This window comes from Camelina sativa, chromosome 9, assembly GCF_000633955.1.
Source record: "Camelina sativa cultivar DH55 chromosome 9, Cs, whole genome shotgun sequence".
Lineage (NCBI taxonomy): Eukaryota > Viridiplantae > Streptophyta > Magnoliopsida > Brassicales > Brassicaceae > Camelina > Camelina sativa.
Genome location: NC_025693.1, coordinates 23,220,522 through 23,244,661, shown reverse-complemented (window position 1 = coordinate 23,244,661; position 24,140 = coordinate 23,220,522). Strand labels below are relative to the sequence as shown.

The window sequence follows — 24,140 nt, the reverse complement described above, 5'->3', positions numbered from 1 at the left end:
TAAACTAAAAGAACTTTGATTGACGTTATTTTGTCATTGAAACCCTAAATTAGGAGTTTAAGTGAAAACGTACGTCAATGAATTAAGGTGCTTCTACACGGTTTAGAAGTATGTGAGAACCGACCATAATGGCTTCCTTGCACGTTAAGTCCCAGCTCTCTCGATGCATGAAAAGCCCACGTGGCATTGTTTCTCAATAGAACGATCGTCTCAGATACGTGTCGAGCAAAAAGGAGATTTGGATTAATGAATTCGGAAATTAAGGAAGATACCAGAACACACGTAGCAACTTTTGCTTCATCAAGCTCATCACGTGGCATCTCACTATAACTAGAACACTTGCTATAAAAATCAACAAGCAGCTCTAAAATACTCATTAACACCACGAGAACATTTTCGAAATATATATATTTTAAAAAATCTATCTAAAATCTTTCTTGGAATCCAAACAAACCATGGCATCAGGACAACGGGAGGCAGAGAGGTCCGCGAAGGCTGAGAGAGCTGAGGCCGCGGCGAGTCTAGCGGCTGATGATTTGAAAGATATCAACAGAGGGGATGTGACGTACAAGGTGACGGAGAGGACTACGACGACCGAGCCGGAGAGGCCCGGACTAATAGGCTCAGTGATGAAGGCGGTGCAAGGAACGAAAGAAGCGGTGATCGGTAAAAGCCATGATGCGGCTGAGTCTACCAGAGAGGGAGCCGGGATTGCATCGGAGAAGGCAGCGGGAATGAGAGACGCCACCGGAGAGAAGGCCGGAGAGGTTAGAGACAGTACTGCACAGAAGACAAAGGAAACTGCTGATTACACGGCTGATAAGGCGAGAGAAGCTAAAGACAAGACGGCGGACAAGACTAAGGAAACCGCAGACTACACGGCGGAGAAAGCGAGAGAAGCTAAAGACAAGACAGCGGACAGAACTAAAGAAACCGCAAATTACACGGCAGAGAAGGCGAGAGAAGCTAAAGACAAGACGGCGGATAAAATAGGCGAGTATAAAGATTACACTGCCGAGAAGGCAAAGGAGGCCAAAGACAAAACGGTGGAGACGGTGGGTGAATACAAAGACTACACAGTGGATAAGGCGATAGAAGCAAAGGATAAGACTGCAGAGAAAGCAAAGGAGACGGCTGATTACACGGCAGATAAAGCTAAGGAAGCCAAGGACACGACGGCTCAGAAAATGGGTGAATACAAAGACTATACAGCAGAGAAGGCGACGGAAGGGAAAGATGCGGGAGTGAGTAAGATTGGTGAACTAAAGGATAGTGCGGTGGACACGGCAAAGAGAGCTATGGGTTTCTTGTCTGGCAAGACAGAGGAAACAAAGCAAAAAGCCGTTGAGACCAAAGACACGGCCAAGGTAATAAACTAGCAGAATATTTTATGTGTTCAGATATGCACAGTTGGTTAGTGAAATGACGTTTATTGCTATATTAATAGGAGAAGCTGGACGAGACCGGAGAAGAAGCGAGGAGGAAGATGGAAGAGATGAGACTTGAGGGAAAAGAACTTGAAGAAGATGCTTCTAGAAGGACGCAGCAGAGCAAGGAAACGGCTGCTGACAAAGCCCATGAGACTAGAGATTCTGTTGCCCAAAGGTTTAGGACATGATCTCTTGGGATATATTTGATCTGAGGGTCGGAACTTATACTTGGTGAATGTGCTAATATTTGTTGTAATTGTTCTTGTAGAGGTGAAGAAGGGAAGGGAACGATAATGGGTGCGTTGGGGAACATGACGGGAGCGATAAAGAGTAAGCTGACTGGTGCTACGACGCCGTCTGGTGACGAGGCACGGGCGGTGCGTGGAGACGAAGGCACAGGCACGGGGAAGACGACTGTGACGGTTGACGTGAAAGATACGAGGCCTGGGCACGTTGCAACTTCCCTGAAAACGTCGGATCAGATGACAGGTCAAACTTTTAACGATGTTGGGGAGATGGATGAAGATGCAGGGAGAGGCAAAGTCGTCGTGGAAGAGAAAGGGAAGCTGTGATGTAATAAATAATATAAACACAGCGTTTGGTTTTATGTGAAAGAAGATAACATGTTTCTTGTTTTTTTTTTTTTTTTGGTCATGTCTCTTTTTCAGTCTTGATTTGTAATAAAACTGCTTTTCTTTTAGGCCTTTTGCCGGTTTAACTGATGTTTCCTTTTCCAACCTGGTGAAATGAAGAAGTGAAAGCATATTTCTTATATATCGGATTCTGTTGTCGTGGCTGATCATGAATTGATTTTTTGTGTGTGGGGCAAATTCATTAGAAGAGTTACAAAATAACGAATTCCTTGCTTCTCTTTGCCTAAGCATACATTTTGAACTAATCTGTCGAGTAATATGACATCGATTGACTAATACTGCCTACGTAATGGTGTTAAAAACACTAGCACCAAGCCGGAAACAGGAATCGCACAAACCCTTGATCAGTGGTTTTGTAAGATGATATATTTCAATCAAATATAATATATTATGACAAATTTGTGAACAAATCGGTATGGGATTCGTATAAGTACACAATCAAGATATGACTCTGGACACATGAAACTGTTGGAGAGCTCATGTCTTTCTATTAAACAAGCTTTTGAGATGGTTTTCTCACTCGTGCTCTCACTGACACGCAGCCAATTTTTAATGTCAAGATTCCCTCGCTCAATTACAGAACAGAACTCCGATATCAAACAGACAAATCTCTGAAGTCAAATTGCTTTCTTAAGAGAGGAGCTTCGGCTCGTACCTGGTTTGGAGTCTGAGGATGATATGGCAACGTTCCCCATTTTAACTTCCATAGCTTCTTGTTCCTCATTCTCTGTCTTCATTCTCTCAGTATCGAGCTTGACTTCGGATTTTTGGTCTTTAGGTGAGAGCGAAGGTTTTAGAGAGCGAGGACCAGAGTTGATCCACGGATGTAACAGAGACTGAGCCGCAGTTGGTCGGTTTTCTGGGACGAAATCAAGAATCGAAACAAGAAAATCACTCAAGTCATTTGCATCTTGCTCACTGAACTCGTACTTCTCGGTCAGGACTTTGTTCATGGGCCAGAAACGGAGTCTTCTGATGTGTCGAAGATCACCATGTCTGTTAAAGAAATCTCTGGAGTAACGGCCTCCTAATGCTATCTGCAAAACACAACAAAGAAAAAGGGTTTAGCTTTTCAAATTGTCGAAACAAACTCTGTCTGCTGATGATTCTGATATATACCTTGCGTGGCATCATCCCAAGAAGCTCCATCATCAGAGCCAAATGGTCCTGTTAGCAGAAAAGGCCAATTAGGTTCTCCAAACTCCCATAAACAAAACTAAAACGATCTAAAAGCATAACGATGCTACAATCCCACAGAATAAGATGAGAGAAAACCAAAAATATGAGGATAACACCATGAACTTGAGCATACCTCGTCTCGATCATAATTGTCTCCACTATGGGGATCAAAAAGTACATCTCCGGTGGCAAGTTCAAAACATATGCACGCAAAGGACCAGAGATCTGCAGATGTAGAGTACTTAGATCCAAGGATTACTTCTGGACACCTATACTGTCTCGTTTGAATGTCACTTGTGAACTGTTTGTAAGTCCAACATGCATTACCAAAGTCAACAAGTTTACACTTGAGGTCAGCAGATGCCACAAGGCGCCTTCTACTCGATCGACTCCCTTTCTTACCACCTTGCTTCCCTTTCTCACTACCATCTAATCCATTTGTAGCAGAAGTTGAAGGACACTCTTCTTCCATCAATTTCTCTGCAGCACTCGGTTTTCCATTAACCAGTGATTCAGAATTGCCTTTAACCTCAGCATCTCCCTGAGCAGCCGAAAGCTTAGCCTTTCTACGAATCCCTGTCTTTTGATTTTTGACAAAATCCCCATTAGAGTCAACTTGACTCTTATCCTTGTCAGTAGGGAGAACAAGAGGAGCTCCTGACTTCCTAGGATCTTTAGACGGATCAATCGTTGACGGCAACAAAACATTCTCAGGCTTCAGATCAGTATGAATAATCGAAAGCTCTTTATGCAAGTAGTCTAACCCAACCAACATATGATAACAAATCTCTTTAACCATCGGAATAGGTAAGCCACGGTAATCAGAATACTTAATCAGCGTTAAGAGGTTATCACCCAAATACTCAAAAACCATACATACATGCTGCCCATTAGGACCTGAGTGTTTGAAATGATCCAAAAGCTTCACAACGCATTTGGTGTCGTCACTGTCTCCTTCTGCAATCTGTTGCAATATTGTTATCTCATCCATTGCAGCTTCTGTGTAGTGCTGAGCACTCTTTTGCACCTTCAAAGCCACATATCTCTGTAACAAAATCACACACAAACAATTTAGAATCAACGAATTAGAACAAACTCCATCTAAGGATTTAGCTTCGAGAGAGAGGTGCGTACAGAGGATTGAGTGTCCCAGGAGAGCCAAACAGTAGAGAAATGGCCCCAACCGAGTTTGCTCTGGACAACATAACGGCCGTTCTTGAATGAGTCGCCGATCCGGACGGAGTGGTAACCTCCGCGGCGGTAATCCTCCGTTCCTTCGTCTTCCGACGTGTATTCACCACCGTCGCTGTTCCACTTCTCCACCTCCATATCCACGAACTAATCTCGTCTTATCTTAGTCTTATATACTCTTTGGAATATCCGGCGACGATTGAATCCAAAATCTTTTGGATCTCTTTTTTTTGTTTCTGGAAGCTTGTGCAGAGAAGAGAGAAAGCTTAGCTGCTACTTTGTTTCAAACTTCTTTATGAAACGTCGCCGTTTTTGAGGTCCATTGACAGGTTCGTCGTCGGCTGTGGGAAAATAAATTATTGGAGGAGATGCTGACGTCATCACGACAATAATTTATGGGCCAATAAAACTATGGGCCTATTTGATGCGTTTATTTTAGTGGGCTTATAGTTTGGGCCGAACTAATATATATAAACAGACGAAAATGGCTTGGGTTAGTCTCTCTTATATATATAAGTGTCGACTGAATTAGGGTTTTCTAGTCTAGGGTTTCCGGGAGCAGCCTGAGCAGAAGGAGGAAGAAGACGAAGAGGAGGAGCAGCAGCAACCATGGTTCTCAAGTAATCCTCTCTCTCTGTTTCTGTTTCTGTTCCTGTATTGAATCTAATTAGTGTGATGATTCATCATTTTACACCATCGGAGGGATTGATTTGTACTGGATTAGCTCTTTGCTTCAATCGGATTTTTATGATATTTTTCGATTTCTCGTTAGTTTGGTAGTCCAAAGTTGGGGTTTTTGGTGTTGTGTGAAGATGAGATTGTGTATTAGATGGATCTGGGGTCTGTGATTGGTCTCTGTTTCGTATAATATGATTCATTTCTAATCATGTAGACTTAGATATTTCACTAGCAAAGATCATTTGCTTATTTCAATCAATGTCTCATTTGGTGGTTATATTTGGAATACAGGACGGAGCTTTGTCGTTTCAGTGGTCAGAAAATTTACCCAGGAAGGGGAATTAGATTTATCCGATCTGATTCTCAGGTTAGCTAAACACTTCTATGAGCTTATGAGATTGATGTTTTGGTATTTAGTCTTCTTATAGTGGTTGGTATTGTTTCTTATGGTTCCATCAGGTTTTCTTGTTTCTTAACTCGAAGTGCAAGAGGTACTTCCACAATAAGTTGAAGCCTTCCAAGCTTTCATGGACTGCCATGTACAGAAAGCAACATAAGAAGGTATTGATTCTTTTTATAGAGTTCCAAGTTTCTGTATGTTTTTGTAGATCAGGTTCAGGAGATTTAATTGATTTTTCTTTCATTTTATAGGATGCAGCTCAAGAGGCTGTGAAGAGAAGAAGACGTGCAACCAAGAAGCCATACTCTAGGTCCATTGTTGCTGCTACCTTGGAGGTGATTCAGAAGAAGAGAGCTGAGAAGCCAGAAGTTCGTGATGCTGCCAGAGAAGCTGCTCTTCGGTTAGTTTTCTTTCCTCTCTCAAGACTCGAATCATTCAACTAGTATCATCAAAATTGTTATATTTGAGGAAAAGTATTTGACTTTTGAAATGGATTGTTATGATTTTTACAGTGAGATCAAGGAAAGAATCAAGAAGACCAAAGATGAAAAGAAGGCTAAGAAGGTTGAATTTGCTTCTAAGCAACAGAAGGTCAAGGCAAACTTCCCCAAAGCTGCAGCTGCAGGAAAGGGTCCTAAGTTGGGAGGTGTTGGTGGCAAACGCTGAAGAGCTTAGCCATCTCTCTCTCTCACTTTGTGTTTTCTGCGTAGTGGCTACTTTTTTTACTAGCAATGTTGATTCCAGTATGTTATGCCAAACGTAAAACCTTGTTATCAGTTTTTGTCTCTTACTTTTGCAACTCTTATAATCTCAGACTTAAGAATTTTGTTGCTTATGAACTTCATTTTACTACTCTCGCTATTCTCTTCTTACATCAGTTGATTTTAAAGAGATCGTGTTTTGTCGAACTTGTTTAGAGCATTGTGGAATACGTTGCCAACTGTTGTCATACGTTGGATTGCTTTGGCGTTTATATGCAATGGTCGATTCTAGCTGGCGTTAACTAGTGAGCTAAAACTAAAACAACCTGTTGCGTATCTTATCTATGTTCAGGCTTGTTGTTGTGCACAAGTGACAACTTCAATTGTTACGAATTTGCATCAGAAGTTCAGAACCGAAGTTGCAGAGTGAGGAACACCATGAATATTGGTTGAGTTTTTTGTTCACTATTCAATTAAATACATTTGTAGTCAAACAACTTTCGCAATAAATTTACTTGTGGAAATTTCTCACGGGGCCAAAACATAACATATGTCTTTGGAGAAATATTGTGTTCATGCATGATCCTTGTCCCCCAAAAATGCCATACACTCTCAAGTCTCAACTACACATTTCGATACATTATAGTATAAAGGAAAGGATGCATTACAATGAAAACAGAAGAAGAAGAAGAAGAAGACGAAAATGATAACTCTACTACCATCACTTTTCTTTCTTTTTGTGCTTGTTTTGATTTTGGTTCCTCTTTGTATATTCGATCTACGGTAATATTTTATCAATTGAGAGGGATTCTCGTCTCTGTTTTCCTTCCCAGACGATCTTATCTTCTACGAGGAACTACGTGTGGATTGCAAACAGAGACGACAATCCCTATATTTCGATCTCCTATCAGAATTCTAAACTCTTGTGGAGCAAATAAATATATTTCACTCTCGGAGATATATGAAACTTGTTTGTGAAGTGGGAAATAGAGAGAACCAACCGGCGTTATGACTGTTGATCATCTACATTCCACATCAACCGTTGCGGCAGCCCTCGCAATGATCTCAATAGAGTGCATACCAAAGTACTTTATGGAATTCGTATGTGAGGGCTGCTTCAAAGGTTCATGTGGAATGTAAGAAGATATGTACAGGTTAGAGAGTTTACAACTGTACATCGATCATTTACAGAATTGTTCATCAAACCAACAGGGGATGAGAAATATCAAAGGTTTGATTGAAATCATGTTCTGTTTTTGGAAAAACAAATTAGAAGTCGGTAACAAAAACTAAAAACATCTATTCTATTGGTATATTAGTATAAACCTTCATTTTTTTATTCTGTCTGTCTTATAGTTTATGTCTTGATATGTTTATATATGATTTAGTTTAATATTTCCATCCCTATTAATTATACTGTGTTTAGTACAACGTGTTTCACTTCTGCTGCTGTTCCTTGTGAAACAAGAAGAGCTCAAAACGTTTCTTGAAACAGCCTTTTATTCCTCTTTAATTATTAAGTGGAAGTCATTTGCAATGTTAGAACTAATTGGTGCGAGTGGTTATGTTCCAAAAAAAAAGCAAAGAAAAGCCTAATTAAACCTACTCTACTTGCAGCTCTGTTGTTTGTAACTGTTCGAAGTTTGTCCTCTTAATTGTTAGTAGTACAGTCCGTACATTAGTACATTGCAATAGAGAAGGCCATAGTAGCTCAGTCAGTCGTAAAGCTATTTTGGTAACATTCATAGACAAATATTCAATATTCCTAGTATAATTGAAAAAGAAAAAAAAACTAATGATATATTTAAAGAAAGTAAAATATGAAAAGCAAAAGGAAACAAAAAAGTGAAGAACTCATCACTCACTTCCGCACGCCGTCTTGCATATTCGCTCATCATGATCCTTCTTCTTCTTCTTCTGATTTGGTTTTTTAATTAGTTTCTTTTTTAACCATCAAACACCTACTATAGTTTGGAATTATATATTACAGATCTGTAACATCGATGATTTGTGCATGTGACGATCTCTGTTTTACTTATGGGAGATCACTCAGTTTTCTATTAATATATGAGGTCAACTTTTTCTAACCTATTAAATTTACTTATTTTATATGTTGATTTTGGGTTTGATTCGGTTTAGTTTTGAGTAGCTGTCTTTTTGAGAAAATCATGAACATTAAACAAAGTATAAAATCCAATTGTATAATTTTTCATTTTTTTGAAAGGAGATGGAGATCTCGGTTTAAGGTTTCTATTCTATTGGTTTTTGTGAGATTGCGTCATTCTCGTATTAATAATTATTTATACGTCACGTTATTACCGTTGTTATGCTTCGTTTTTAATCATACTAATATATGAAGGTGTAGGTATCGAGACACACAAACCTGTCCTTTTAATTTGTATATAATCAATCATGTTGTGTATGAAAAGGTTTCGAGTCTATTGACTAATAACCAAACTAATTAAGTCATTCTTTCTAAATTTTTGAAGTGGATACGAAGAAAGAGACAAAACAAGAGGAATACATTATATTCTCTTCTATCTTAATTCGACTCTGATCTGGATCTCAACCTCAATCTTCAAGTATACTTCAAAAGCAATGACCAAGAACTTTTTCTTCTTCTCTGTCATCATCATCATCATTTTTCTTCAATCTCCACCACAAATCCAATCCCAAACCATCCCAAGAAACATCAGTATCTTCATCTTGGCCGGGCAAAGCAATATGGCGGGTCGAGGTGGAGTTTATAACGACACCGCTACAAACACCACCGTGTGGGACGGTGTGATCCCCCAAGAATGTCGATCAAACCCTTCGATCCTCCGTCTCACGGCAAAGCTCAAGTGGGAAATTGCTAAAGAGCCACTACACGTTGACATTGATGTTAACAAGACCAATGGAATTGGACCGGGGATGTCATTTGCTGATCGGTTGTTTTACCGGTTTGGTCATGTGGGTTTGGTTCCTTGCTCTATCGGTGGGACTAAACTAAGCCAATGGCGAAAGGGTGAGTTTCTTTACGAGGAGACGGTGAGGAGGGCGAAAGCCGCGGTTGCTAGTAGTGGAGGCGGCTCGTACAGGGGGATTTTGTGGTATCAGGGTGAGTCGGATACGGTGGATATGGTGGATGCTTCGGTTTATAAGAAGAGACTAGTCCAGTTTTTTAGTGATCTTCGAAGTGATTTAGATCAGCCAAATCTTCCTATTATACAGGTACGTTGCACAAAAACATCTAATTGGTATTAATCCGCAATATAGCAAATAGTTCGTATAACTTTGATAAGTAATATTGGAATAGTGAAAAGTTTCCGAAAATAACATGCAGACTAAAAAATCTTGTTGAATATAGTATTTAGTATTTACAGATTTAATGTATTTAATGCTCCATTATTTTAGCCATCTTTTTTTATGGTTCGTGAAGCGTGATTACTCATTCTTTTTAATCCAGGCTGTAGCTAAAATATCGTACTACCAATCCAGCTGTGGTGTATGCAAATTGACATTTTTTTTTTGGTCTTATTCCTTAAAAGAAATCTACTGGTAGAATGTACATATCTGATTTCTGATATTTTAGTAAACATTCTTCTAATATTTATCTTCTTTATGTGTTTGGACGTAAAACAAACAAAAAAGGTGGCTCTAGCGACAGGAGAAGGACCATATGTTGACGCGGTGCGAAAAGCTCAACTCAAGACAGATCTTAAGAACGTGTATTGTGTTGACGCCATGGGTCTACCTCTTGAACCGGACGGTTTGCATCTAACCACTTCATCTCAGGTCCGGCTCGGTCAAATGTTAGCCCAGAGTTTCGCTGACAATATTCCCAATTCAGCTCAACCACTCTATATCCCTCTTCTAATCTCCTCCTTCTGTTGTTCCCTTTATATCATCTTTTTAGAAATCTTGGCACCTACCTTACCATTTTTTGTAACATTTTTTTTGGATTCATCATCATGATATTTGTTCAAATTATTATAGAGAATCTAATTTTTATTCACTTAATGAATTCAGGTTATTTTTTGTTTAAATTATATCAAGAATATCCAATTTAGACAGTGTGATTCCACGATCCAATGTATAGTCTAAAATTTTTAGATATCCTAAATCTTTAGCTTTAAGTAAATCCGACCTTGAAAACAAGACACTTTGTCCACTTTAACACTATTTGTGTAAGAAAAACCAATGATGAAAAAAAATTTTAGACTATACACAAACTTTTCAGTACAGTACATATTTACATTATATAAATTCGTTTCCGTAGCTCATTTGTTTTGACTTCTTCTGTATATTGTATCATAAATCTATTTCAGATAATGTAGTTCTTTTGATAGTTTCAACTTTCAAGGCTTCAAGCATTTGGTTTTTGGATAAGCTTGATTGACAGATATTTTGGATAATTATACTTTAATATAGCCTGTATTATTTGATCCAATCCTACGCATATCATATTTGATTGGATATGCATTTTTTTTTAAAACAAACACACAACAAAATAAAATAGAATTAGTCAGAGACAATAATTTAGATAATCTTGGTTGGATACAGATAGTCATAGTCTCCAACATCCAACCTATAAACATGGTATACACCACACACACAAAAAAAAAGAGTCCTCTCGCCTAAAATGTGTAACAAAATGAGTATGAAGTAAAAATACAAAACAAACAAAAATGCTCGATGAAATGCACAATAATAAAATGAAATTTAGTTACCGTATCGTCGACTCGATGCACCCTAATTTTGGGAACCAGTAAAAACGACGACATAACCACTAACAAGAATTTTGTTGACCCAAAAAAAAAAAAAAGGAAAAAACCACTAATAAGAATTTAACCTTATGCAAGAATCAAAAGCTTTTTTTGGTGTGTGTGATCATCTCTCTTTAAAGCTAATTCACAAAATCTTTCTTTCTGTTTTCCTTCAGATCACCAATTGGGTTTATGAAGACTGAATCAACACATAACCCACCTTTCGAGTGCGTGCAGTCTATCTGTTTCATCGACCATTGGATTTCGGTTGATGGTTCTGATCCATTCACTATGAATTCTCCAACCCTATACTCGATCCAGCAACCCCTCTTGTGTTGTCCGAGTGCTTCGTCTCTCTCTACATCGTCCAGGTAATATTCACAGGATGCATTTTGACCATCAGAAGTTGAAAGCGAAAACCTCACAGGCTTTACATCCCAACCATGAGTATGTTCAAAGTGGCACACACGTCTCCCTAGCCTTTTTGTGAATCTCCCTAGATGGATTCTGAATGATAGAGAGTATATACCAGGTGGGAGATGAAATCTCACTGTTCCATCAACTTCAAACCACCAAATCTGCTGTAAGTAGGCTACAACATGGAACCTGTCAAGAAAAGATTCAGATGAATTTTACTCTTTTTGTTCCACAAACAAACTCCTATCACATGCTATGCACCCGTCTCATGTTGTATAAAGCAGTCTCACACAAAACCTGATGCAGAATTTTGTCATTAACCTAATCATTCCGCAGTTGAAATGATTCATCACTACAATAGCATCATTATAAAGATTAGGCAAGAACACTCATAATCTACATAAGTTATTTATCAAAACTCAAAGCAGAGTCACCTCCTCACAAACTAAGAGAAAACATGCCACTAATCAAACAGTAATCCTCACACAACCTTTTCCAAGTCTAGTTTCTTATACATACTTAAGTGTTCTTCAAAGACCTACCCTGTAACTCTACGAATCCAAGGATCAAGAGCTCACGAAACTCAGGTCAAGTTACATTATCATAAACAAGTCTTTTGCAAGCATCTTTTTCATCTACTACTCGTTGATCTTCTAAAACTCTAATTGAGATTCAAGAAGCGATAGTGTGGAGTACCTAGATTCTTCAGTCGGATTCCAATTCCAATATCTCCGGTCTTCAATCCCAGTTATAGCCATTCCTCTAGCTGAAATTGCCATACAAACCCGTCCTGTAACTCTATCAATCCATAGTTCCTGCAAATACAAACACAGTTTCATACAAAAATCATCCAAACCAAAACCCTAATTCCCCCAAATCCAAAAAAAAAACATCAAAATCAACAAATCAGAAACAAAAATGTAAAAAGTACCTTAGTATCATCATCAAAAGGGATGGGACGAGAGAGGACAGCGAAAATATCTTTCTTGGAGAGAGTATGATACCTCTCCGGTGGCAACAAATCAAGCAGATCCTGATAATTCGCAGGGAGCTTCTTATCCCAAACGGAATCGGAAGAAGCCGCACCACGAAATGCACGATTCAATCCAGCCAGATTGCAAATCTCCGGCGGAGTCAAATACATAAACACACAGGCCACGCAGCTTTCCGGTATATCGCCCAGACTTGTTCCCATAGACAAACCATTCGTCCCGTCGTTTAGATTCGACAAGGACGAACCCATTATAGTACCTCCTCTCTCTATCTCTCTCTCTCTCGTTCTTCTAATAAGTTGACCGAAGAAGCTACACAAAACACAGAGCTCCGTACACGTCTGTTCAAAAAAACTTAAAAAAAAAAAAAAAAACGCAATTGGTTTATACGCGTAATCGATGACGCTCGATAGCCATGGCGGCGGAGATAATAATACTAATGAAAGCTTCCTATTAATGTATTTTGCTCTGTATCTCTATATATCTCAGTGGTGATTTTCTCGGAAAATGTCGTCGGAAGAGACGAGAAACGGAGAAAGTGAGGGAAAGAGATATTCTCTTAAGAGTATTAAAAGAAGCAGCAAAATGGTGACGTGTACAATGTTAAGATCCAACGATGAATAATGATGACACGTGGCAGCGCCGAACGATCGTGAAAAGTCCGTTTGATTTGGTGTAAAGCATTTGGTGCAAGTAATTTTAATTTAAATTATTAATATCTAATTAAGTAAGTCCTAAATTAGATTCTTCCAATGCGGATGTATTTTTTAATTATACGAATGAGGATGTTGTAACTTTTTTTTTATTCCGTTACAAATCATTCGTGTGATTAAATAAATTAGATATCAAATTCGTCGTATTAGTTTCTTTATGCAAAAAAAAAAAAAAACAATCTTGATTTGTGAAACTAGCATTGATCACAAAAGGGTCCAAATTCTTTAAAAAGTTTAAAGATTGTTTTTGGCTAAATTCATAAATGCTTTGATAAAAAAAATGAGACTAGTCTGCGTTAGAGATCGAGAGCAATGAAATAGTACCATTCCAAGTCTTATCAAGAAAAACAATTGGAAACCAACAACAACATCATCAACATCAAATCAAATCAATGAAAACCAAAAGATTCACTTTTGTATTCACGTTTTTAATTTATGTGGTAACTATACACTCTGAGTAGTTGCTAAGATATTTACAAATAATAATTTGCACGTAGGGTCCTTTTTTTTATTTTTGTCCAAAGTTTTGTGATGTACATTTTACACCATGTGATTAATATATGTATACTGGGATTGAGATCAATAAATGTATCGATGTAGATTGTTAGATTTCAATTAAAGAGAGAATTTAATTCACAACGAGTTGTTCGTAAAAGTTTGTTTAGGAGCAATGGAGCATCATTATCACTGCTATCTCTCTCTCTCGCGCTCTCAGAAAGCGAATTGTCTGGACGGAAGAGTTTGGGGGAATTAAATCAAGACAAGAACATCATAATTAGACTATTCATAATGCATCATTCGTAAATCATAACTCATGATCGAGCGTGAATGACTCTCTCTTTTGTTTTTCTACATAAAGAGAGGCATTAAGTATTTGGGGGAACAAATTCCCAATTTTAATGTTCAAAGTTCAAACCAACCATAGAAAATGTTGGTCTCCAAACTTTAGCATAAAAAAAAAAAAAAAAAATCTTTTTAAAAATTACTCATTATGTCTCTAAAAGATTGATGTTTATAAGCTTTTACCCATTTTAAGAAAACAATAATTACTGAGTTTAAATATATTTTTTCTTTGACTAAAGAGATATTATTTAATTTTAAACTAATAGACATTCAAAATTTGAAATATTTTCAATGATTACTTCTTTAAGTTTACAAAACATCAATTTTTGTGGATAAAGAAATATTCCAAAACATCAATCTTTATGGGACAGATGGAGTAATTGAAAACCTACCATCAGGGACGGATCTAGTAACGCTGTATTGGTGTCAGCTGGCCCCACTTAATTTTTTTTTAATGTATTATTAGTTATAAATTCTAATATGACCCCTCTAAATTTTGTAATTTGACCCCTATAAATTTTATATTTTGATTTTGACCCTTACAAAATTTACATATTTACCACATTTTAGACTAAAATTTTACTTTGAGCCTCTAAAAATTACATTTTTATCCTCATTTTTCTGAAAAAATCATTTTAACCCTCTAAAATTTTACATTTTATTTCTTTAAGAGAAAAAAATTTATTTGGACCCTCATGAAAAAAATTTCTGGCTCCGCCACTGCTTACCATATAAATTGAACACAACTAGAAATCATTATTGATGTAAGAAAATCATAAATAAAGATATATATATATATATACTGTATATTGTATTTCGTTGGTGGTATTGTATATTAAAAACATGAGAAATACCCTAGAATAACACACATTTGGGTTTTTGTTCCAAAACTAGCACACATGCTGGAATGTTCCAAAACTAGCATTTCTTAATACTGAGTAATTAATAGAGAGAAATATTATTATTTCTGGGATTATACAATTATTATTATTTTTTGGCTTTTTCTTCGCCTTCGTCCTCAACAATTTTTTAGAGAGACTCACCGTACTCCTCTGCTTTCGCCGAATCCATAATCGATCGGAGTATCTTCTTCTTCGTCGTAACGGTCTCCTTAACCTTAGACACCAGAACGATTTGGTTTTTCGAATCATCATCGAATTCCACCACTTTATCGTCAGAGAAGGTTACAATAACGGCGGAAGAAGAAGAGGTGTATCAATTATAGAGTTTTGGTATGTTATTTCTATTATTACTCTTCTCGACATGCTCACGCTTGATTCAAGATGATATAAGATTTTTTGCCAATTGCATAAGTTTTGCAGGGAGAGTTTGAAGCAGCTTCGTTGGGAGATGCGTATGAGAAGATTGAAACTTTGACGGCTCAATTGGAGAAATGATGGATGGGAAACTTAGTACAGGGAAGAAGCTGAACGAGGAAGGTGGTTCATGGGGAATGAATAAACAGTACATTAAATTGTACTAGGAAAATTGATTAAATTAAGCTTTGTCTAAAATTCATGAAGCATTGTTGAAAATTTAGGAAGGGATCCGTAAACATTAGGAAGACCTTCCTACATGGTACAAGAGACTTTTGGCGATGGTTCTTGACGGAAACAACGGTGGTGTGGTCTGGTTAGGCGGCGGTGGTAGAGGAGAAAAGGAAGAGAACGAGGAAAGTGGTTTCTTGGGGAATGAATAAACAGTACATTACATTGTACTAGGAAAATTGATTAAATTAAGCTTTGTCGAAAATTCATGAAGCATTGTTGAAAATTTAGGAAGGGATCCGTAAACATTAGGAAGACCTTCCTACACGGTACAAGAGACTTTGGCGATGGTTCTTGACGGACGGAAACAACGGTGGTGTGGTCTGATTAGGCGGCAGTGGTGGAGGAGAAAAGGAAGAGAACGAGGAAGGTGGTTCATGGGGAAGGAATCAAGAAGATTGGGCCAAATTTGGGAGGCGGATTGTGTCCAAGGAGAAGAATGCAAACCAAACATACCTTTTTCTTGGATTTCTGAATATTTAGGAAAACATTCCTAAAATTGAAGAACATCTTCCTAAATATGATGAAACACCTCCTAAACATTATGAAATTCTTCATAAATTTAAAGAAATGAGTTTTTGAATCTTTTATTTATGTTTTGCCTTATGTATCAACTTGGTTCTCTTGTTGTAGATATTGATTGGAATAAGAAGCTTTATATAATCTTTAAACCATTATGTTTATGAAAACCATCCTGAATTTCAAGGTGTTGATCCTCAATAGTATTGAACCCCCTAAATTCGTATAAATGTGTTTCTAACTCTATATTTTTGTGTCTTTTGCTTCAATGTGTCAAATATTAGTAGATTACTCTATAAGCCAGGGGTAATGTTATCATTTTTTGTGATATTAGGAAATCCAAATTGTTTTTATGAAAGTCATCCTGAAGTTCAAAAAGTTCTTCATGAATTTTGTAAAATCCTTCCCAAATTTGATAAAATTCTTCCTTAATTTCATATATTTCTTCCTGAAACTCAGTCACTGTTAAAACAAAGTGCAGACAAAAACATATGACACTGTTATTTGGGCAAGCTTCAAATTCTATGGCAACTATGCTTTAGATTTATCATTAGATAACATCTAAATCTAACAGAACAAAGATAGAAGCTTGATGGTGCATGCTAGGCTTAACACAGCTCCAAAACCATATCAATAAGCAACAAGAACAATTCCACATAATTTCAGTTAATCATAAAATTAATCTTCATTATGCTCAAATTATAGTAAAAACTAATTTGTTTTTTCTTAGAGGCCAACTATCGAACACCTTATGGGGACTAATAAACACTAACAAGTAGCACCAAAAAAATGAAGCTTGACCTTACAAGGACACGAAACTGGAGACTTCTATAATCATCCTAACACAAAGATAGAACTTGGCCTCTGAAATTTTGGCAGCCACTTCAACGCCGCAGCTTCAATCATCACAATACCAACAAAATTACCCAAACGATCAGTCACATTAGTCGCATACTTATCCCAATATGCTTTTCTTCACCAAAGACTCTTTGATAATCTCCTTCGTGACTTTCCTCCTAATCTTAAGTGCCTTAACTATCATCTCACTCTCAATCTCTCCGTCGTCATCACCATCAGAACCAAGAAAATTACAAAGGGAAGGAAGAGAGGACGCAACATCAGCATTAGAGGCAAGTCAAGTGTAGATTGAACCACTGAACTATGGAATTCTTCAGGTTACAAGAGAGATCTCGGGTAGCTTTGACCGGTCATCACCATCAACATCACCATCAACTATGGAATGTTGATTTCAGATCCCAGCAAGAAAAACAGAGAAATGAATCGATCAACCGAGAAAGGGTTAGGCAAACACGACGGTGAGAACACGATGACAACGACAGATCGACGATGAGAATCGATTGGCAAGAGATCTGGGATGCTTCAAGGTCTTTTGGGAGTAAGGATTCAATTGGCTCGTGGAAACGTTCCTTCGTCACGCTTCGAGCTTATCTGTAGAGATAAAGATGAGATTTTAATTAGAATTGTATTGTTTTTAGAATTACATTACAATTTTTGTGCTAGTTTTGGAACATTTGAAAACATATGCTAATTGTGAAAAAAAAACTTAAAATTGTGTTATTTTTGTCAATTGCCCTTAAAACATCATCATTCATTAATATGCTTAATATTTTTTTAACATATTATAAATGATGATTAATTGCCCATCACATATATATAATATAGTTTAGTTACCCAATTAAGGTTTTAATGTTCAGCACGGTATAGCTTCCAGACGTTTTGAATCCAAAATCTGTAAGTAATGGTACTGTAATCCAGAAAGCTATTAGACTAACACCATCGAAATAAATTTAAAGATAATCAACAACTGATGAAAAGTAATCGAACTAAAATAGGAAAAGGGCATGGTGTGTGTACAAGGTCCATAGATACGAACCAAAAGAACATTAAAACAAAAAAGACTCTTGTATCATGTTATCCAGAATGACAGATATGTTGTTGTGTAACTCTATTTTGGTTTTTTGTCTTCTCTTGCCTTTAGATATTTTAATTTTCTAATGGCTTTATCCCTAGAAAGTCAGCTTTTTTTTTTTTTTTTCATTAATAATGACAAAATACGATTTATCTACGACCAATTTTAAGCTTCACTAATTATATTTCAGACTACGACAAAATAAATAAATTAGAAGACCTCGTTTGTCTACAATAAAATCAGAAGAATAAAAACAATAATAAATTATGAAAAGGATATAACTTCATGTGTAGAGATGTGACTGCAAGAGAAGAGAAATAGTCTTAAAAGGACATAAAACTTTGTAACAGAACGGAAAAAAAAAGGGAATGTAATACAGCTTATTATAAAATTTACTAGGCATTATCATATGCTTAAATTTTGAAGGTAATCAAATATAGCGAAAAATAAGGGGCAACCCTTATAGACATCAAATCTCCTAGGTACAAAAAAAAAAAAACCAAAAGTCCCGGAGATAATATACTCACTCCGGCATTGGAGTTTCAAGGCAACCCAAAATGCAGCCAATTTTTATAATGTTTTTTTTTTTTTTTTTGTGAGGCAAAAGTTAATCCTCGAGCTCGATGATCTTAACCACGGATGCATCACCAACTTTCTGGCACACCACTACTCTGTCATGTGACTTGATTACTCCAGCATGCTTCCCATGGTCTAGAGCAACCTTCAGGACTGACTCGTTTGTCGCACTTGTTGATTCCGCCTTAAAAGAGACAGCAAAGTTTCATTAAAAACGTTTGAAAGACTTGTACTATACTTGTGTTTCAGTCCATATTCAAACAGAACACTAAACAATATTGATGATACTAAAGGCACAAAGTCTTGAGAGAGTGATAATAGTGTAACACATATAGGGTATCTTTGAGTCAGTGTGTTTATCCAATAGAGAGGAAGATCTAATATGCAATAGAAGAAGGATAACAAGACTTACAGGGTGACGAGGGTCAGCGAGCATTGGGAAGAGGCCTCTGACAATTAGTGACTGCCTCGCCTGATAAGAGAGATACACGGGTTAACCTTGTAAGAAATTGGCATGAATGTAATATCTAAAGAGACCAGGCACATACCTCAAAAGCTCCACTAAAGCTCCATTTCAGCTGATTTGTCTTAACCCTGGGAATGACAACAGAAATAACAGGCATCGTTGGCCTGTATTTGGAAATCAACCTGCACGTAATTCAAAGGAATAAAAAACACATTCGAGAAATATAAATAGATCAAACGAAATTAACAGTTTAAGCCAAAAGAAATGCTAAGAACCTGGCTGCTCTTCCAGAAGAGGTGAAGCATATAATTACTGATGCCTTAACCTTGATGGCTGCCCGTACCTGATCAAGCATGAATTAAGCTATATTAGAAAATTTGCATTTCTAATCATTTCTTACGTCTCTCTGCAACACAGATGACAGACTTACAGCTGAAGAAGCAATCGATTCCAAGTGGGTCATAGGTTCTCCAACATACTTGACAGTCTTCTTGAAGTACAAATCTTGATTGAAAACTTTCTCTGCCTATGAACAGATAAAGAAACTGTGTCAGAGCAAATCGGAAGACAAGCCACTATTTGGTTCCACACAATTGCTAAATGCGCGGGATTTAAAGACTCAAGCAACAAATGATACTAAAGAAATATAGCATTCAGCCTACCTCAGCACAGATCCTACCAACAGTTGATATTGTCTCAACAGGGTACAATCCACGAAGGGTCTCAGCACCAAGAAGAATTGCATCACTTCCTGCAGGAAGTAAGACGGAAGAAGAAACCCAAGTTATGAAAGAAGCAATGACCCAGAAGTAGAATTGCCCTCCAGCATTTCATAACACTTATCAAACCAAGCAGATTCTGCTAAGAATTTTAGAAGGATACTGAAGTATAAACATACCATCTAAAACAGCATTAGCAACATCCGTTGCCTCCGCACGAGTTGGTCGTAAGTTGTCAGTCATACTGTCAACAACACGGGTAAGAACGGCTGGCTTTCCAGCCATGTTGCACTTGTAAAGAGCTGCCTTTTGAAACAAAAACACCTACAATAAAAAACCACCAAGGTAATTATAAAAAAGTGTGAAGAAGTTTGGTGCCGGACAAATCAATTTGAATGACCAACCAACAACATACCTTTTCTGGGGGTAGATCTATACCCAAATTTCCACGAGAAAGAATAATTCCATCAGCTTCTTGTAGAATCTCATCAAAGTGGGTTAGTCCCTAAATAAAATATAAATCAGCAGCCTCCTCTTCTAGGAAAAAGAAAGAAAGAAAAGGTACTGATACATCATACAAAGCAAAAAATCAATACACATTTCACTTACCTCTACATTCTCAATCTTTGCAAATATTTGTGTTTGGGAGAGGTCACCCAACTTTTTAAGCATTTCACGGGTCTGTGTTATGAAACAACAATTAGTTATTGTTTAAGCTACCAGAAGATCAGAATTAACAGTGTATACACAAGAAAATACGACACAACAACTGAAGGGTAGCATAACAAAATACAGACCTGGCGAACATCCTCCGCATGTCGGCAATAAGACAACGAGAGAAAATCGATTTTATTTTGAACTCCCCATGTGCTTATAACCTAGAGGATAACCAAATAAATACAACCAGGTCAAACACTTGAACAATAAATCGAAAAATGTATTATAGAGGGAACAAAGTGAACCACTGAGATTTAAAGATTAGAAGAAACTCTGACCTCCTTATCCTTCTCAGTGAGAGTTGGCAGATCGATGTGAACTTGAGAAGCATGCAAAGTGAAGAGAGAACCAGCCAGAGTAGCAGCATTCCTTGACAGGCAAATGACATCATCTCCTTTAACTTCAGCAACCTGCAAATTCGTTGGGGAAGTAGTTCTTAAAACATATTCATCTAAATGTCTAAACTTTGACATAGAGAAACAATCAAAACTATATTCGCAAGCTTCAAATTTTTTACCTCGAGCCAAACTGAAGTTGTTTCACTACCAGTGAAGAGGTATTGCCCAACAAAGATAGTATCTCCTGTCTTAACTGCCTGAAAACATCAAACATGAACACACATCACACACCTATAATACTAAACACTAAACAGTTGATTACATACATAATATCATCTCATTCTATTAAGAGTCAAAAGAGAGAACCTTGGCAAGCCCATTGAAATTAATAGGAAGAACTTCAGAAGAGGCTTCCTGGTCTTGATTCGGTGTCAAAGTTACAAGGCCATCAGCTTTCAAAGTAATAGCTTTCTCAGATTTGTTAATAACTTGCAACTCAGGTCCAACAGTATCAAGCATAACCTAAGTAAGTAAGTAACTCAAATCAGAAATCTCAGCTCAGATGCATATAGCAAATCTAAAGTAAGGTTGAGAGAAGAGAAAGGAAAAAAACATACAGCACAAAGCTTCTTAGTGCTCCTCACAGCAACCTTGAGATTATCTAGTGTCTCCTGGTGATAATCAGAGTCTCCCCAAGAGAAATCAAATCGAGCCACTAATCACAGAACAAGGAAGACATAAGTATTAGTGTGTGACGAACTTAAAACAAGTTAGCAAAACTAGAGAAACACACAAAAAAAAGAGAAGTAATAGTTTCGTACCAGACATGCCGGCTTTGAGACAGCCGGAGAGAGCCTCGACGGATCGGGATTTAGGACCGAGAGTTCCGACGATCTTAGTCAATGCCGGGAAGAAACTCTGAGTAGAAAAATACATCAAAACAAAAAGATCAGATCAGAAACCTCTATAACGAAATCGATACTTTCATGAGCAATCCATACATGCGAAAAAAACTCAAATCGATGAAGAATTGAGAAATTAAAGCATTAAACAGGAAGAGAGAGAGAGCTCACAGATTTGGAAGGCTCGAGGATTGAAGCCATCCTGATCGGCTCCTCGAGAAGAAGATGACTGGAATGCATCTTCGGTGACGAGAGTGGAGAGAGATCTCAGATGTTTCGACTGCGACGGGAGAGAGACGGAGAGTGAGAAAAGTTCGACGGGAGAGGTTTGGTGACCGTGGAATATGCTTCTCTTCTTCTCCGTCCAATGAAATGATATAATACGCAACGGAGGCAAAATAAATGATAAAAAAAAAAAAAGAGAGGAAACAAGTCGACGCTTTTTTTTTGTTTTCTCTCTCTTTTTAACCTATACATTCTCAATTTAATGCAAATTTTACCCCTATGTTCTTTTTCTTATCATCTTAAACCTTAATGTTTTATGTTTGGTGTACAATATATACTTTGTTTGAACTTTTTCGATATATATATATATATATTAGTTTTCATATTCTATATTATTATAAGTCAGTTAATTTTAATATCAAACAATATGCTAAAACATAGCTCCTCATCTCTATATAACAAAAGTTGCATGTCAATATTTTCTTTATATCCTATAATTAACTATTAACTTTAATTATTTTAATCGATTTTGTCATCTAACATTCCTACTCAATGTTTTGCTAAATTTTTCAAATTCGATCCATAATTCTAACTACAATTAATAATAAAATTAAAATATATATTCTTAAATTAATATTAATTGTTTTGCTAAATTTTTCAAATTCAATCAATAATTCTAACTACAATTAATAATAAAATTAAAATATATATTTTTAAATTAATATTAAGCAAAATGTATAGTTTGATGTCACACACTTAATACTTATATTTAACACTAAACTATATCTTTGTTTTTAGTAAATAGAAAATTTCTATTTCGTCACACAAGAACTTTCAGACATATAAAACCTCAAAGGCACCTACATGTATAAAGCTGCACAACAAAAGTATTTGGTTAGATTTTAAAAAAACACAATTTTGTTTTTCTTTAAACTATTCTTGAATTATCGAGATCATAAAATATTTGACTCACCAACATATCCCAATTCTAAAGAATTTGGCGTGAAACGTTTGTGCATACATGTAATAGTTTACATCTTTCAACTACTCAGCGTATAAATAAATTCAGTGATTAGGTGATGAATCTATTTTGTATTATACAAAATCATTACTTGTAAGATTGTTGAACTTTTTACTTTGGAAAAAGAAAGAACTTCTCTAAGAACTAAAGAGAAACAAAAATTTGGGAAAATACATTAGTAAATATATTTATATATGAGATAGCTTTTTTTAATAGCTAAGTTCTATTAAAAATAGAAAACAATTTAACAACATGACATCGTATTTGATAATGTTTATGTAGTTTTTGAATTATTTATTTTAGTAATTACATTAATAAAGATGAGACGATAAATAGTTACGAAAGTAAAATATATGCATTAAAATAACATCAAGCTAAAACTAGAAGGACTGGATGCAAATTACATTATTTTATTATACACCATAGAAACTAGATCTGCAATAAGCTAATTGTTTAGGACTAAAATCGTAAAGAGCTCGTAGGCACGTGGAGCTATGGAGGATCTTTTATGACCGCATAGTTTACTTTCGTGGGGAAGGGGTCAAACAGATTTCACGCGCCTCTTCTAGAACTACTTTGGTCGGCCGTGGTGTTAATTGTTAGGAGTTTGTATTGCAAACGCTAATTGTGCATGTCAGGTAGTACAGTAACATACACATGTCCGTTTGGTACGTACGTATCTCATGTTTTATTGAACACGAGAAGAATATAATTTCTATTTTCTTCGGTCAACATTGCTATTATTTTGTTGGGTAATTCGCAACAACATTTTCCAGATTGTTGTCATTATTTTCTGTTGTATTTATAATCCTTCGAATTAACTACATTGTGTGTAATTGTAAACACCACATTTTGATCGCTTCACAAGAACACGGTTTCGAGATCCCGATTTGGTATTTTTCCTATTAATATTCCTCCTTTAATTGTACCAATCCACGCTAACTTGTTTTGACCGCGTGATTATAGCATTCTTAGAATATTTTTTTCCATCGTTTTTTATTTTTGCATGTTATCGATCTCTTATTCACTGTATATACATGTGTTCAAACATTGTTTGTACTGGGGATTGCACAACACTAAATAAATATCGATTTTAGGGGAAAGAGTGAAGTTTGTTCTTTATTAACGATAAGGATGCGAGGTCGTCACTAAAACGAGCCAAGATCGTGCTCGTCAGTTCACAGAAGAACTGACAAGTGAGTCACGACGAGCTCGGAAGCTAACAGGAAATTGTA

The 24,140-nt window shown here is 36.6% G+C and overlaps 6 protein-coding genes across 6 annotated transcripts; 3 read left to right on the top strand and 3 right to left on the bottom strand.

The window, feature by feature from the left end:
• On the top strand, positions 378 to 2,150 carry LOC104711863 (embryonic protein DC-8-like). The gene is made up of 3 exons (XM_010428635.2): positions 378 to 1,367; positions 1,448 to 1,605; positions 1,699 to 2,150. Exons 1-3 carry the CDS (start codon positions 456 to 458, stop codon positions 2,000 to 2,002), a joined length of 1,374 nt encoding a protein of 457 aa, XP_010426937.1. The 5' UTR covers positions 378 to 455; the 3' UTR covers positions 2,003 to 2,150.
• Positions 2,432 to 4,787, bottom strand: LOC104711862 (serine/threonine-protein kinase SRPK-like). Its single transcript, XM_010428633.1, has 4 exons — positions 4,397 to 4,787; positions 3,396 to 4,307; positions 3,203 to 3,250; positions 2,432 to 3,120 (listed from the first exon to the last, which is right to left on the bottom strand). Exons 1-4 carry the CDS (start codon positions 4,589 to 4,591, stop codon positions 2,701 to 2,703), a joined length of 1,575 nt encoding a protein of 524 aa, XP_010426935.1. The 5' UTR covers positions 4,592 to 4,787; the 3' UTR covers positions 2,432 to 2,700.
• Positions 4,971 to 6,385, top strand: LOC104711861 (60S ribosomal protein L24-2). The gene is made up of 5 exons (XM_010428632.1): positions 4,971 to 5,073; positions 5,423 to 5,498; positions 5,591 to 5,692; positions 5,783 to 5,931; positions 6,044 to 6,385. The coding sequence occupies exons 1-5, from the start codon at positions 5,063 to 5,065 to the stop codon at positions 6,195 to 6,197; spliced, it is 492 nt and encodes a 163-aa protein (XP_010426934.1). The 5' UTR covers positions 4,971 to 5,062; the 3' UTR covers positions 6,198 to 6,385.
• LOC104711859 (probable carbohydrate esterase At4g34215) lies at positions 8,066 to 10,229 on the top strand. The gene is made up of 2 exons (XM_010428631.2): positions 8,066 to 9,445; positions 9,866 to 10,229. Exons 1-2 carry the CDS (start codon positions 8,831 to 8,833, stop codon positions 10,187 to 10,189), a joined length of 939 nt encoding a protein of 312 aa, XP_010426933.1. The 5' UTR covers positions 8,066 to 8,830; the 3' UTR covers positions 10,190 to 10,229.
• Positions 10,726 to 12,935, bottom strand: LOC104711858 (F-box protein PP2-A15-like). Its single transcript, XM_010428629.2, has 3 exons — positions 12,329 to 12,935; positions 12,094 to 12,212; positions 10,726 to 11,586 (listed from the first exon to the last, which is right to left on the bottom strand). Exons 1-3 carry the CDS (start codon positions 12,638 to 12,640, stop codon positions 11,121 to 11,123), a joined length of 897 nt encoding a protein of 298 aa, XP_010426931.1. The 5' UTR covers positions 12,641 to 12,935; the 3' UTR covers positions 10,726 to 11,120.
• LOC104711857 (pyruvate kinase 1, cytosolic) lies at positions 18,301 to 21,908 on the bottom strand (the record flags this gene model as incomplete). The annotated part of the gene is given in 16 exon segments (XM_010428628.2): positions 18,301 to 18,701; positions 18,930 to 18,989; positions 19,066 to 19,165; positions 19,259 to 19,326; positions 19,414 to 19,509; positions 19,646 to 19,734; positions 19,882 to 20,026; positions 20,118 to 20,207; positions 20,312 to 20,383; positions 20,500 to 20,580; positions 20,698 to 20,829; positions 20,937 to 21,014; positions 21,124 to 21,279; positions 21,375 to 21,472; positions 21,579 to 21,675; positions 21,831 to 21,908. Coding segments are annotated over 16 exon segments (1,584 nt in total). The 3' UTR covers positions 18,301 to 18,548.